Genomic DNA, 14637 nt, shown 5'->3' with positions numbered 1-14637 from the left:
GGAAATATTTCTACGTCTTATTTGCCATTGTGCGGTGCAGTTATATGTTCTACAGCATTTTTTTGGCTTGTATTAGTGGGAAAAAGGGCTTATTAGCCGTTGTGTGTTGAAGTGAGAAAATTATAGCTCTTTTTGGCGTGTATTAGTGGCAAAAAAATATATATTATTTGCTGTTCAGCGGTGCAGTTATATGTTCTAAAGCCCTTTTTGGCGTGTATTAGTTGCAAAAAATTATATATTATTTGCCATTCAGTGGAGCAGTTATATGTACTAAAGCCCTTTTTGGCGTGTATTAGTGGCAAAAAAAATATATTATTTGCCGTTCAGCAGTGCAGTAATATGTTCTAAAGCCCTTTTTGGCGTGTATTAGTAGAACAAAATAAAAGTATTTGCCGTTGTGTGGTGAAGTGAGAAAATTACAGCTCTTTTTGGCATGTATTAGTGACAAGAAAATATATATTTGCCGTTAACCGGTGCAGTTATATGTTTTAAAGCCCTTTTTGGCATGTATTAGTGGCACAAAAAAAATATTTGCCTTTTTGTGATGAAGTGAGAGAATTACAGCCCTTTTTGTCATGTATTAGTGGCAAAAAAATATATATTTGCGTGTCACCGGTGCAGTTATATGTTCTAAAATGGCGTGTATTAGTGGCACAAAAAATGTATTTGCCGTTGTGTGGTGAAGTGAGAAAATTACAGCCCTTTTTGGTGCGCATTAGTGCCAACAAAAATATATATTTGCCGTTCAGCGGTGCAGTTATATGTGTTAAAGCCCTTTTTGGCATCTATTAGTGGCACAAATAATGTATTTGCTGTTGTGTGGTGAAGTGAGAAAATTACAGCCCTTTTTGGCATGTATTAGTAGAAAAAAATATATTTGCCGTTCACCGGTGCAGTTATATGTTCTAAAGCCCTTTTTGGCGTGTATTAGTGGCCCAAAAAATGTATTTGCCGTTGTGTGGTGAAGTGAGAAAACTGCAGCCCTTTTTGGCATATATTAGTAGTAAAAATATTTTTGCCATTCAGCGGTGCAGTTATATGTTCTAAAGCCCTTTTTTGCATGTTTTAGTGGCAAAAATATATATATTTGCCGTTCAGTGGTGCAGTTATATGTTCTAAAGCCCTTTTTGGCATTTATTAGTTGCACAAAAATATATATTATTTGCCATTCAGCGGTGCAGTTATATGTTCTAAAGCCTTCTTTGGTGTATATTAATGGGGAAAAAAAGGCTTATTAGCTGTTGTGTGGTGAAGTGAGAAAATTACAGACTTTTTTAGGGTGTTTTTCCTTTTTATTTATGTATTTGATCTAACAGTGCCAGACCCTGCACAGGGGAGTGACAGAGGCCTAAATGTTTCTGGCGCAGGCACAGGTCGCAGCAGAGTAAGGGAGCGTGGCAGCAGGAGTCGCAGCGAGAGGCCTGAGCTCCAGGTGTCATCTAGCAGTCGTGTCTTGACCAACACAACCCTTAGTTGACATGGCCAGGTAGCAGGCCCTGTGCACTCACCTGTCCTCAACCTGCCTCTGTCCTTTTCTGTTACCTCAGCCAGACAAGTATTATATGCTGTGGGCTCGGCTCCACTATACAGCGAGGACGAGCTACTAGAGGACAGTCAGCAGCTACTGGCCAGCTAAGAACCAGAGGTGAAATCCACCGCTTCCTCAAGTGGGCGGACAAGTAGTGATAATGAAGAGTGGCGTGGAAGCTGGTGTTGCGATCAGTCAGCCTCCTGACCCAGAAACCGTTGAGGAGGACATCAGTGACGTACAGACAGTACTCGATGATGATGATGTAGCTGATCGCACTTACGACCCGGGTGATTTAGGGGCTTCATCATCATCGGGAGAAGAGGGGGGCAGCTTGCCCATGAGGCAGCGGCGAAGCCAGCAAGTCGCTAGCGTGGCTGGGAGTCAGCAGGGTGGCAGCAGTGGGAGGTCGGGAGCCAAACATGCCTGGGGTAGACATCCACTTCGCAGGAGTCTACCAGCCCGGAAAGTAGTGGTGCAGGGGTTCACGGAAGCAGCGGCGGTAGCAGTCAGTCAGTGCGGAGTGTTGGGGGTAAAATCACCTACTCGGCGGTGAAGCAGTTTTTTGTTAAGCCGCCAGAGGAGGTGAACATAGGCATTTGAAGAATCTGTGGGGCAGAAGTTGAAGCCTGGCCAGGGTGGCAATGTTGGTACCATGGCCCTGCATCAACATATGCAGCATCACCATAAAGTGGCCTGGGAGAACCTTGGCTCCGATGTGGTGGTCCAGCCTGCCGCAGCAACCACTGCATCACCCAGTGGACACACCCGATTTCAGGCATTCAAGGCTCTACCACCTCAACCGAAGGGAGCTGCCTGTCCTTCCCAGCATCTGCTGGTCCTGATGCTCCTGCTCCTCCTCCTACTCCTCGTCAGTCATTCCGTCAGCAATTGATCACTGAAGCAATTGCCAAGAGACAACAGTATGCATGCACTCATCCAACGGCACAGAAGCTGGATGTGCTCCTGGCCAAGTTGCTGGTGCTGCAATCCCTCCGTTTCCAAGTGGTGGACTCTGCACCTTTCAGACAACTGATGGCCTGTGCCGATCCAAGGTGGAGAGTCCCAAGCCATCATTTTTTTTTCCAAAAAGGCAGTACCAGCCCTGCACACTAGAGAAGAGCGAATTTCATATTTTGAAATTCATTCACGCTTCGTTTGGTGGTAAAAGCAGAATTGTGTTATGGATTCCGTTACCATGGACCATAACGCAATTCTATGATGATATGCATGACGAAAATGCCTTTAGTGGCATTCCATTATTCATTCCATCATAATAGAGGTCAATGGGCTGCTAAACAGATCCTCCCCGTTTCCGTTATGCAGGGGAGTCCTCTCTCCCAACATAGGCTGACATGCGACGTTTCCACCCATTGGAATTCCACCCTCCATATGTTGGACCGACTATACAAATAGAGAAAGGCCATAAACTATTTATTGATGATCCAAGTGGACAGGAGTACTCCCCTGTGTAACTTCAATGGCAGCCAGTGGCAGCTCATGTGTGACACCTGCCGTTTGCTTAAGCCCTTTGAGGAGACCACGTTATTTGTCAGTCGCCAGGACTACGGAATGAACAATGTTATTTCACTGCTTCATGTCCTGGAAAAGATGCTGGTAAATCTGGCTGGTCAGGGGACTGGAGAAGTGGCGTTTTGATCTCACTGCAACTGGAGGAGGAGGAGGAGGACATTGGAGCACAATAAATGTGTAGCGAAAGTGCTGGTTTTTCTACACAGGTGACGGGAGAGGAGGAGCAGGGGCAGCCAGAGGAGCTACAGGGCAATGAGAAAGACAAGGCAGAGGACCCAGACACACTGTGGTAGTATGCAGTGGAGATGGAGGCAAGGAGTCCCTCCGAGTCACTTGCACAAATGGCCCGATGCATGCTTACTTGCTTGCGTAGTGACAGTTGAATTATCACCATTCGGCAGAGGGATGACTTCTGGCTCTCCACCTTGTTGGGTCCTCGCTATTCTTCCAAAATGAGGGCCATTTTTACACCCGCTGAGAGGGAGGACAAACTGAACTACTATAGAGACATCCTGACCGGGGGGGCCCTCTGCGCTCAAGTTCCTCTGCCATGGCTGCTGTGGAAGGGTGGGGAGGTAGGAGCAGTTCCAGCTCCATCAGCAGCAACTTGAGTCTAGAGTCGCTGATGAGCAGCTTTCTTCAACTGTCTACTGAAGAAACTACTCACCAGCAGCAGCAGCTAGACCTGGAGCAGGACCTGAACCAGCAGGTGGTTGCATACTTGGACAGCACCCTGCCACCCCACATTGAAGATCCACTGGACTACAGAGCAGCCAAACTGGATTTGTGGCCGCAACTAGCAGCGTTTGCCCTGGAAAAGCTGTCCTGCCCGGCCAGTAGTGTAGCGTCAGAGCAGGTGTTTAGTGCGGCGGGGGCCATAGTTACCTGTCCACCCAAAATGTGGAGAGACTGAGCTTTGTCAAGATGAATCAGGCGTGGATCAGCCAGGATTTACACCCACCAATGCCTGATGCATCAGAGTAGATCATCCATGGTGCCACACTTTGACAAAAGAGACTGGTTTCTTCTGGCTATCTGCCTCAGCTACTATTTTGATGCTGCCACCGGCCTGATGCCACACATCTGATTCCAAGTGCTCCTTCTTTCACCCACCATCTTCAGCTGGTACTGGTATTGCTACCCACATTCCCACTCTGTAACCGGGTCACTCTGTGGTCTCCTGATGCTGCTGCCACCTCCATACTATGTCACCTTGATACTCTGTGGCATCCTGATGCTGCCACCTCCACACTGTCATTGTGCCAGCCTGTGGCCTCCTCCTGATGCCGCGACTTCCACGCTCTGTCATTATGCCACTCTGTGGCCTCCTGATGCTGCTGCTGCCACCTCCACACTGTCATTGTGCCACCCTGTGGCCTCCTCCTGATGCTGCTGCCACCTCCACACTCTGTCATTGTGCCACTCTGTGGTCTCCTCATGCTGCTACTGCCACCTCCACATTGTCATTGTGCCACCCTGTGGCCTCCTCCTGATGCTGCTGCTGCCACCTCCAGACTGTGTCATTGTGCCACTCTGTGGCCTCCTGATGCTGCTGCTGCCACCTCCACACTCTGTCATTGTGCCACTCTGTGGTCTCCTAATGCTCTTCCATCTCATCACTATGTCATAGGGCCACTCTGTTGACTTCTTATGCTGTTCCCACCCTCCCCACTTCATGACTGGGCCACTATCAGGCCTTTCAGCCTGGCTGACATCATCATTTATTTGACCCTTCTTCTGATCTGTCAGAAGGAAGGAAAAATGAGACACACAACAGATCCTGTCTATGTAACAGCTGTAAGGCCTGCATGACATGGTCCCTATTTTGCATCAGAATTAGCTTATGATTTGTTAGCCAAAAGCAGGAGTGGGTACAAAACACAGAAGACATGCAAATATTCCACGTGTCATTTCTGTTTTGGATCCACTCCAGTTTTTTTTGGCTTTAGCAATACTAATGGATTACTGACCAAATGCTGACCAAGTAAAGGCGGATGCTCCACAGACAGGATCCGTTTTTTTGGGGGTTATTGTTCTGGTGGATCAAAGGAAGGGCAAAATAATTAGTAACGTCAACACAAACTTACTGCTGACACCCTCTCCACTCTGTCGGAATGGATGCGGAGAGCACGCAGTGTGCTCTCCGCATGAGCATTTCCGGAGCGCATCCCCGATCTTCCAGTCCGCAGCTCCGGAAAAAATAGAACATGTCCTATTCTTGTCCACAATTGCGGACAAGAATAGGAAGTTCTATGGGGGTGCCGGCCGGGTGTATTGCGGATCCGCAATTTACGGATCCGCAATACACCACAGACTTGTGAATGGAGCTGAAGGCTGAGTTCACACTTAGTTATTTGGTCAGTTTTGGCCCCGTAACTGCCCAAATAAGTGAAGTGTGCAGTGATTCTAAGCGCGACACTTGTCATCTACATGTCATACTAACTCACAGCATTGTTTCACTACCACAGCAGACTCCCTATGTGTGTTACTTCAAGGATCTGCACATATTCAACAGTTTCATCTAAGGCTATACCTTGCTTATCTGTTCCCTTTGGAGAGCAGGAAATGTTCTCCACCATGTGTACCCGTTTTCTGTTTAAGCCCAGCAACAGGTGGATGAATACCAGTGTGCCACTAATGTAATGCAGAGAGCTAAAAAAAACTTTCAACAGAATATAGTGGAGGTGTGGAAGAGAGTGAATATCTTTAAAGGGTTTCTACCACCACATGTGCAGACTGTCAGCTTTAATTTGAGGGTATTTACATCGAAATCAGGTAACCGGTGTAGGAATTACAACAGTTTGCATATGTGCCTCCCACTTGTTAAGGGACCAAAAGTAATGGGACAATTCGCTTCTCAGCTGTTCCATGGCCAGGTGTGTGTTATTCCCTGCAGTTAAAGGACATCTTGCTCGTTTCATTTCAAATCCATTGTGGTGGTGTATAGAGCCAAAAATTTTAGAATTGTGTCGACATCCCAATATTTATGGACTTGACTGTAAGTCATAGAAATAGACCCTAGTGGCAAATTTTTATCTCTAAAGGCAGCTCCAAATATTTTTTTCCTCTAGGACCTTTGGGCACACTATTGCATCAGAGTCTGTACCCACAAAGGATCCTCTGTTATTTTGTTGGGCCAGTCCAACCCTGCCTCCAACTCTCACTTTAAAGGGTTTCTACCACCACATTTTGTCCTAATAAGCTGTCAGACAAACTGTTGTAATTCCTACACCGTTCACCTGATTTCGATGTAAATACCCTCAAATTAAAGCTGACAGTCTGCAGTTAAAGCACATCTTGTTTGTTTCATTTCAAATCCATTGTGGTGGTGTATAGAGCCAAAAATGTTACAATTGTGTTGATGGCCCAATATTTATGGACCTGACTGTATAGCCTATTAGACATGATTGAGCAATTTCCTCTGGTCGGCTGAAGAAATCCCAGTCTGACACTGGTGGTGTGGGAGGGGGACATAGAATATCCAATAAGGGTTAACTTTGCTTGTGCCACGCACTGTGGGGTTAGTGCTGCATTTGAATATAGATATTTGCTGACTTTACACTAACCCCGTGGCAGTATAATTTTTTTGCTTAAGAGAAGTTATTCTGTGTAATGAGACAGGGACCCTTATGGAACAAAAGAACACCCAGGAGGTTTGTAACAACATTTGCTTGCAGCATCACAGCGCCATGGAAGAGAACACAAATGATGTTTGGTGCCTGCACATTAATACACTGTAGCTAATGAATTATGCAGTTGTTGTTCTCATACAAATGATTCCCAGATATTTATATAGTCTTGTGAAGTCTTTGGCGACACCACAGATCAACATTTATGAACTATTAAACCAATAATATTGTTCAGAGGCAAATTGTATTGGTCATCAACCAGCATGCTATAGTGTTAGATTACTTTAGAGGAGCATAAGGTGGATATTCGGTTTGCCTAATTTTGCAATGAAGATTTTCATACTTTTAGTTCTAGTGTACTTATTGTTTTAGTTCTTAAAATGCCTTGTACCTTTGTGCTTAAAGGGAGTCTGTCACCTCCATATGGCCATATACAGCGCTTACATGGCTCTGTAGCACACCTATACAGGATTGTAACGGTACCTTTGTTCTTTTCTTTAGACTTGCACCAGCAGGAAAAACGAAGTTTAATTCATATGCAAATGAGCACTTGCAAGTGCCCAGGGGCGGCGTTCAGTGTGTAGGTGCCCAGGCTGCTCTGCCTTCTTTTCACTTTACTCCTCCCCAGCCTCTTCCTTTGCCCGCTCTCCAAGTCTCTTGCCTCATCAATAGCCTTTTCCTCTGCCCGCCCATCTGTTTTCTCTCCCCCTTAGCGAGATCCCGCGCCTGCGCGCTGACTTCCTTGGCCGGGGCATGTGCACTGCGATGCCCATTGCTGGCACGGCATCGCAGTAGCTTATGCGCATGCGTCGGCTAACGGCGCAAAAACTGCAGAAAGGAGGCGTTAGCCGGTGCATGCGCATAAGCTACTGCGATGCCGTGCCAGGAATGGGCATTGCAGTGCGCATGCCCCGGCCAAGGAAGTCAGCGCGCAGGCACAGAATCTCGCTGAAGGGGAGAGAAAACAGATGGGTGGGCAGAGGAAGAGGCTGGGCAGGGATAATAGCCGAAGAGGCAAAACTGCCTGGGCACCAACACTGTGGACGCCGCCCCTGGGCACTTGCGAGCCCTCATTTACATATGCATCAAATTTCGTTTTTGGCAGTTTTACAAGTCCACAAAAGCATATAAAGGTACCGTTTTAATCATCTGTGTTGCGGCTACAGCGCTATGGGAACTGTTAAAAATAGGTAAATGTGCTGACAGACTCCCTTTAAAAGTATGTAAGAACTAAATTTATCAGGTTACCAGACAAACAGACCTGCCACCATGATTCTGGATGCCAGAAGAGGATTTATATTAAGGGATTCAATCTCAATGAATAGGCTTTAAGATGAACCATGATAAGGTTGGAGATGGGTTCAAGAATTAAGTGAAGAAAGACCCTCTTGCACGGGTGAAGTACTGAAGTACTCACCATGTCCAACTCATATGGTTCTTAATCAACCACTTATCCCTATATATAGTCCTTGGGAAGGGAATACATAAGCCAAGCACATTAACCTCCTAAGCAGTGGGCCTCTGGCTCACTGCAAACATACCCATGATAACATTGAAAGAGCTCCAAAAATCTAGTGGAAATGGAAGCATGTGTCCATAAGACCACTGTAAGCCATGTATTCCACAGATAGGCTTTATGGAAGAGTTTCCAGAAAACAGCTATTGCTAAAAGGGGTTGTCTAATCATGGACAATGGGGCAATTTCGCTAGTATATTCACCCATTGTCTTATAGGTGCGGGTCCCAGCAGCACCTATATATCGAGAACAGAGCCCTGAAAGTGAAGGAGGGTGCACTGCGCATGCGCAGCAGCCCTCCTTTCATTTTCTATGGGGCCAGCGAAAATCACCGAGTGCTGGCTCGGCTATTTCCGTCGACCTCATAGAAATGAATGGGAGTGGGGCCGCGCGTGTGCGGTACACTCCTATTCACTTCTATGGGGAGCTGGCTTGGTACTCCAGCTGGGACCCGCACCTAGAAGACAATGGGGGCATATACTAGCTATATGCCCCCATTGTCCATGATTAGACAACCCCTTTAAATAGAAACATAATAAAATGTGTTTGGAGCTCAGTAAAGAACATGTGACAGGCTCCCTAAACATATGTTTTTTTCAATCAGATAAAGCTACTTTCACACTAGCGTTTTAGTTTTTCCGGTATTGAGATCCGTCATAGGGGCTCAATACCGGATAAAATTGCTTTAGTTTTGTCCCCATTCATTGTCAAAGGGGACAAAACTGAACTGAACAGAACGGAATGCACCAAAGTGTATTCAATTCCGTTTAGTTGCGTTCCCAGACCGGATAGCAAACATGTTGTAGTTTGCTTTCCGTCCTGGGATGCGGAGCACGACGGATCCGGCATGACCCCCAATGCAAGTCAATAAGGATGGATCCGTTTTCTCTGACACAATCTGACACAATAGAAAACTGATCCGTCCTCCATTGACTTTCAATGAAGTTCATGACGGATCCGTCTTGGCTATGTTAAAGATAATACAACCGGATCCGTTCATAACAGATGTTGGCAGTTGTATTATCAGTAACAGAAGCGTTTTTGCTGAACCCTGCCGGATTCAGTATAAACACTAGTGTGAAAGTAGCCTAAGACTAAAATTATGCTTTTTGCTTGGCCATCATGGAAATGTCTATGTGTGACAACAACCCAACAACCCATCATGCAAGAAAAACATTCCCACACTGAAGAATGGTGGTGGCAGCATTATGCTGTGGGGATTCTTTTCATCAGCAGGGACTGGAAAACTGGTGAAGACTGAAGGAAAGATAGTTGACCGTAAACACAGGGCTATTCTTGAGAAAAATGTGTTCTAGAGTGCCAGAGATTCGAGACTGGTACATAGGTTTACCTTCCAGCAGAACAATGACCCTAAATATGCTGCTAAAGCTACACTGATGTTGTTTAAAGGGAACATTTAAATGTCTTGGCCTGGACAAAGCCCACACCGCAACCCTATAGAAACCATCTAATTTAAAGATGCTGGAGCAGTCTTCCATGGAAGAATGGGCAAGAATCCCAGTGACTAGATGTGCTAAAGTAACAGCTTAGCTAATAAGGGACTTACATCTGTAATTGTAGAAAAAGTTGGCACCACAAAATAATAATAATAGACACATCAGGGGTAATGTCTTAATTATTGTTTGTACAACAGTAAAAAATATGTTGTACCTTTTGGGTATGGCTGCACAGTCAGGTTTCCTGATGCAGTTTTGGAAGACAAAATCAGGATTGAATTGAAAAATAGTGGAGAAGTCATATCTGTCTATGATCCGCTCCTGATTTTGGTTTCCAAAACTGCATGAAGAAACCTGACCATGTGGCCATACCCTCAAAGTGGTAGGCTTGTTCTGCAAATAAAATGATAATACTCCCTTTCCCCCCCAAAGTTCTGGTGGTAATGCAACGAAGTAGGAGAAATGTCAAGGGGAGGAACGGATACTTTTACAAGGCATTGTAGCCCGAAGTGGAATTAAAGGGGTTGTCCGGGTTCAGAGCTGAACCCGGACATACCCATATTTTCACCCAGGCAGCCCCCCTGATGCTCCGATGCGCTCCCTTGCCCTGCGCGATTTTTTGTTTACAATAACACACTTTTATTTACAATAACACACTCCCGGGCGGAAGCTTCCGCCCGGCAGTATGTTCAGTGACGTCACTGGCTCAGATTGTCGTGCTTCAGTGCTGCCCTAGCTGTTTTACTGGCTAGGGCAGGGCTAATGCCCACCCATCAGTGCCATTGACGTCACCGGGCTTCCTGGCAGCCCCATGGAGAGCCCGGTTCATCCCCAGAACTCCTGGGCAAAGGAGAGCATCGGAGCATGCACTGCTCCGATGCTCAAGTCAGGGGGGCTGCCTGGGTGAAAATGGAGGTATGTCCGGGTTCAGTTCTGAACCCGGACAACCCCTTTAAAGACCAAACTCAAATCAAAAAGGTTACCAAGTCTTTAATATACCTTGCACTTTTATTTTTTTGCATGACTTAGACAATCCCAACATTTGCATTTTTATCATTTTTAGAATTAAGATTTTTAACATAAAAAATATTTGTCTTCTTTTCAAAAAATACAGTGGGTTCTTTCTTTTTAAAAGTTCATCTTCCTTTTTGTAAAAAGCTTTCCTGGGGTTGCATTCTTATAAAAAGCATGTGACACCATGTCATGAAAAGTGCCCTTAAAAGCTAAGCTGTGGAGGGGAAAATTCCACAGTGCAGACGTGGACTTTGCTAGGAAAAAGCAATGCTAGACACTCCATTACTGAACTTAAGAGGTTTTACAAAGGTGGCGACCAGAAAGAAAATTTCTGCAAGGAGCAAGGTTAAGCATTTCTTCAAGTGTGGTACTAGCCAGCAGGTCACATTGATTTTGGACAAAGGAAAAAGCTGAATTGATAGCAACATTAGTTCCTTAGATACCTTTTGGATCTTCCACTAGTCCACTATTCTGAAATGGTAGAAAACCACTGAACAGGTAACAAAAGCAACAAAAAGTAGTCTAGAAAATAGAAAGTGTCATACAAAGTCATGTGGATTGTTTAATAAAAACTGTTCTTTGTAGGTCCTTTGGGAAAACGGTAGTGTCCAAATTAGGTTGGAAATAAAACAAATTGATAGGAACTGGTTTTCCCTTTTGGTTCGTTGCAGCCTTTTCCTTTTCATTCTGACGGTGTTTACACTTTTTGGCACAGTTTTGGCCATAGCAAACAACTCAAACCAAACACGTCTGTCAGTCCCGAAATTGGCCTGCTAGTTCTGAGACTGAAATACAGTAAGGCCGGCCAGAAAACCATCAACTCCTGAAGGATGTCTAATAAAATGGTTCCAAGAAAACTGTGGACATCCTTAAGTGTGACATTTAGGGAGGTTCGGTTACAATGTACTCTCTGACTTTGTCAGGTTTGTACAAAAGCTGGAATCTGTAATTTCAGACAGTGCACATTCGATGCTGGTCCATTTAAACTTTGATATTGGATTATTGGCATCACTTCCTCAGATCCAGGACACACACCTGGAATAAAAGATCAGATGTGACATTATTGTGGTCAAAATATTCTCATGAATAAAATATACTGTAACATTATCATCTTTTAGGTCTCACTCATGTTCAGGTATTTAATATTGATATTTAATTGGTATTAAATTTCCCATCATATTGCATAATGTGTACCAGTGGAGAGGAAGTATATGGTGAAGTCTGAGTGGGTATACTTTAAGGTTTTGTTTCTATAAAATTTTTGGGAAAGAAACCCCAATTTTTTTTGCAAGAGAATGGAAAATATAGGTGATATAAGGGATGTCAATGACCCTCATAGATGTAATAACCAGACAATGTAAGGTTTGAGCATGTCCATCAAGAATGGAGCCCATCAGAATCTGATAATAAGCTTTATATTACACAGACACACAAGCTGGACTCAGTTAAGTAGGTTTTGTAGTTATGTTTTGTGTGTCATGTTCCATATTGTTTATTGATGATCTTGGTTACTAGTTATGTACTCTACTCCAAAATTGAAGACAACAGCTTTGGTTCCTGTTGTATAAAAGTATTTTGTATAAATCATTCATTTAGTATTAAATACTCACTGATCCATCAGATGCGCTTGCGCCTACTTTATCACCTCTGGCATTCCAGCAAACTTCAAAAATTCCTCCTGTCCCCCTGTAGCTGTGCACTAGAGATCCGTTCTGTCAATCACAAATAGAAATCAGTCTTGATCTGTATTTGACTTACTGGCACATACATGTTAGGCTTCAATAAGATCAGATGATTAAAATGTTTTATTTGCTATGGTGACAGATATGGTTCCTCTGATGTTATCTCTGCCCCAGCCATAGGCAACACTGTAATTATTATGTGACAAGCTGGTTTATATCTGTTCTTTCTGCAGGTCTAAAGACAGAATAAAAAGTGCTTTATAGGAGGAATTTAAGATTAGGCTGGTATTCTGGTATAGTAGTTTTTGGTTCACCAAAGGTTAAATTTCACTTTACATTCTTAAAACAGAACTACAGTCACTTAAGGATGTGGCCTATTTTGGACTTCAGGACAAGGCAATTTTTTATAATTTTTTTCTTCTCCACATTTGAAAAGCTACAACTTTTTATTTTTCTGTTCACATATTGCTAATGTATTGTATAACTGTTTATAATGAAAAAATACAATTCTCCTGCAGTTTTTTGTTTTGTTTTTATGTTGTTGCTACATTCAAAGACATAACATTTCATGAGGTCATTTATCAAACTTGTGTAAAGAACTGTTTTTTTGCCCAGAACAACCAATCAGATTCCACCTTTCATTTTTGACAACTCCTTTGGAAGATGAAAGGTGGAATCTGATTGGTTGCTATGGGCAACTAAGCCAGTTCTACTTTACACCAGTTTGCTAATGGCCCCATTAATTGTTTCATCAACTGAGCTGTGTGAAAGCTTGTATATTGTGAGGTGAGTTGTAGTTTTCATTGGTGCCATTTTGGGGTACACAGTGCATTCAGAAAGTCTTCAGACCTTTTCACTTTTTTCACGTTTGGTTATGTTGTGGCCTTTTGCTAAAATTAAAAAAAAAAAAAGTTTTTCTCCCTAATTCTGCAAATTCTGCACTCAATACCCCATGAAAACAGAATGTTCAAAATATTTTCTAATTTATTGAAAAGAAAAAAAAAGAAAATTTTGCATTGACATACGTATTTACACTACAGATTAGCAAATAATTTCTACCTATTTGGAATTCATCCCAAATTCCCCCCTCATTTTGACTCTAACAAACCTGAATTTCTTGTGATTCATTTCTGGCAAACCACACAGAGAGACCCACACATAATAATTCTCCTTCCAAAAAGACAAGAGTACTGAGTGTCTCAAGAGAAAATGGCTCTGGTTAGCTGAGTGGCCTTTAGGGTGCTCTTTCACATTAGGGAGACTATCTAGTATGCATGGGGAGTATTGTAGTCCAGCCAATGCTGCTCTATGTTTCTTGGAAACATATTACAAATTGGCATATGTTACATCTGCCACGATACCAATGTCACAAAGCGGTTTTTACCCTTTAACATCTATACAGGGATCTGGACTCTGCTACAGGGGAACAACCAAGCCACTACCTTTTGAAGTAGTCTCTGTTCAGTGACAGCAGATCTAGGTGGGTGAAGCGATACCAGTGTGTAGCACTGAGGGGACAGGCAAAGGCGTAGCCAAAGGAGGAGCCGAAGTCAAAGCAGGCTCAAGGTTGTGATAGGCAGCTGTGGGTCAAATTTGATAAACCTGCAGAGGTCAAGCATGGGAAATCAGAATGGAATATAGAGCTTCACAGGGACTAGAAAGCTAGAATACTATATTGATCAGGCACCATCACACAGAGGAAGGTGCCTTAAGTACCCTAGGGAGGCTAGCCATAGACTGGACAGAGTAGAGTATATGTGTACTGGCCCTTTAAAAACCACAGGAAATGATGCACCCTAGGGGCAGACTAGAGCACTGCAGGCAAGAGGACTAGGAAGTAACCAGCTTTGAGTACACAGAACAGTGTTAATACAGTAGCCGTGCCCTATGGGAAGGAACAAGGATTGGAGTGGGAGATGGGGTAAGTGTTCCAGTGGCCATGCCCGCTGGTAGCAGGGAGGGCACTGACTGCATAATAGTTATTTTTATTTTTTAACATAAATTGAAAATTTTTATTAAACTGCAGGGATTCTAGTTAAACAAGTTGTCTCACTTCAGCAAATGACATCTATCATGTAGACAAGTTAATGTGTGGCAGTTACTAATGTATTGTGATAGTCCATATTGCTTTCTTTTCTGGCTAAATTCATTTTTTGTCCCATTATACACTGCTTGTATCCATGGTTCCAATCACCATGTAATCCAGCAGCAGTGGTCGTGCTTGCACACTATAGAAAAAAGTGCCAGACTATGCATACTCCCATGGTCCCAGCTACCA

The 14637-nt window shown here is 43.9% G+C and overlaps 1 protein-coding gene across 3 annotated transcripts in view; it reads right to left on the bottom strand.

Moving 5' to 3' along the window:
- Positions 1–10675: 10675 nt before the first annotated feature.
- Positions 10676–14637, bottom strand: part of TBL1X (transducin beta like 1 X-linked) — a 365710-nt gene continuing 361748 nt past the window's right edge. For all 3 annotated transcript variants that reach the window (XM_040423758.1, XM_040423761.1, XM_040423759.1), the window contains 2 exons: positions 12288–12389; positions 10676–11712 (listed from right to left, as the gene is read on the bottom strand). In XM_040423758.1, coding sequence (XP_040279692.1) covers positions 11686–11712; positions 12288–12389 — 129 coding nt within the window. In that variant the 3' untranslated portion in view covers positions 10676–11685. The remainder of the gene's footprint in view (positions 11713–12287; positions 12390–14637) is intronic.

This window comes from Bufo bufo, chromosome 3, assembly GCF_905171765.1.
Source record: "Bufo bufo chromosome 3, aBufBuf1.1, whole genome shotgun sequence".
NCBI classification, from domain to species: domain Eukaryota; kingdom Metazoa; phylum Chordata; class Amphibia; order Anura; family Bufonidae; genus Bufo; species Bufo bufo.
Note: the sequence above shows the minus strand (reverse complement) of the source record. Positions and strands in the feature narration are given on the sequence as shown.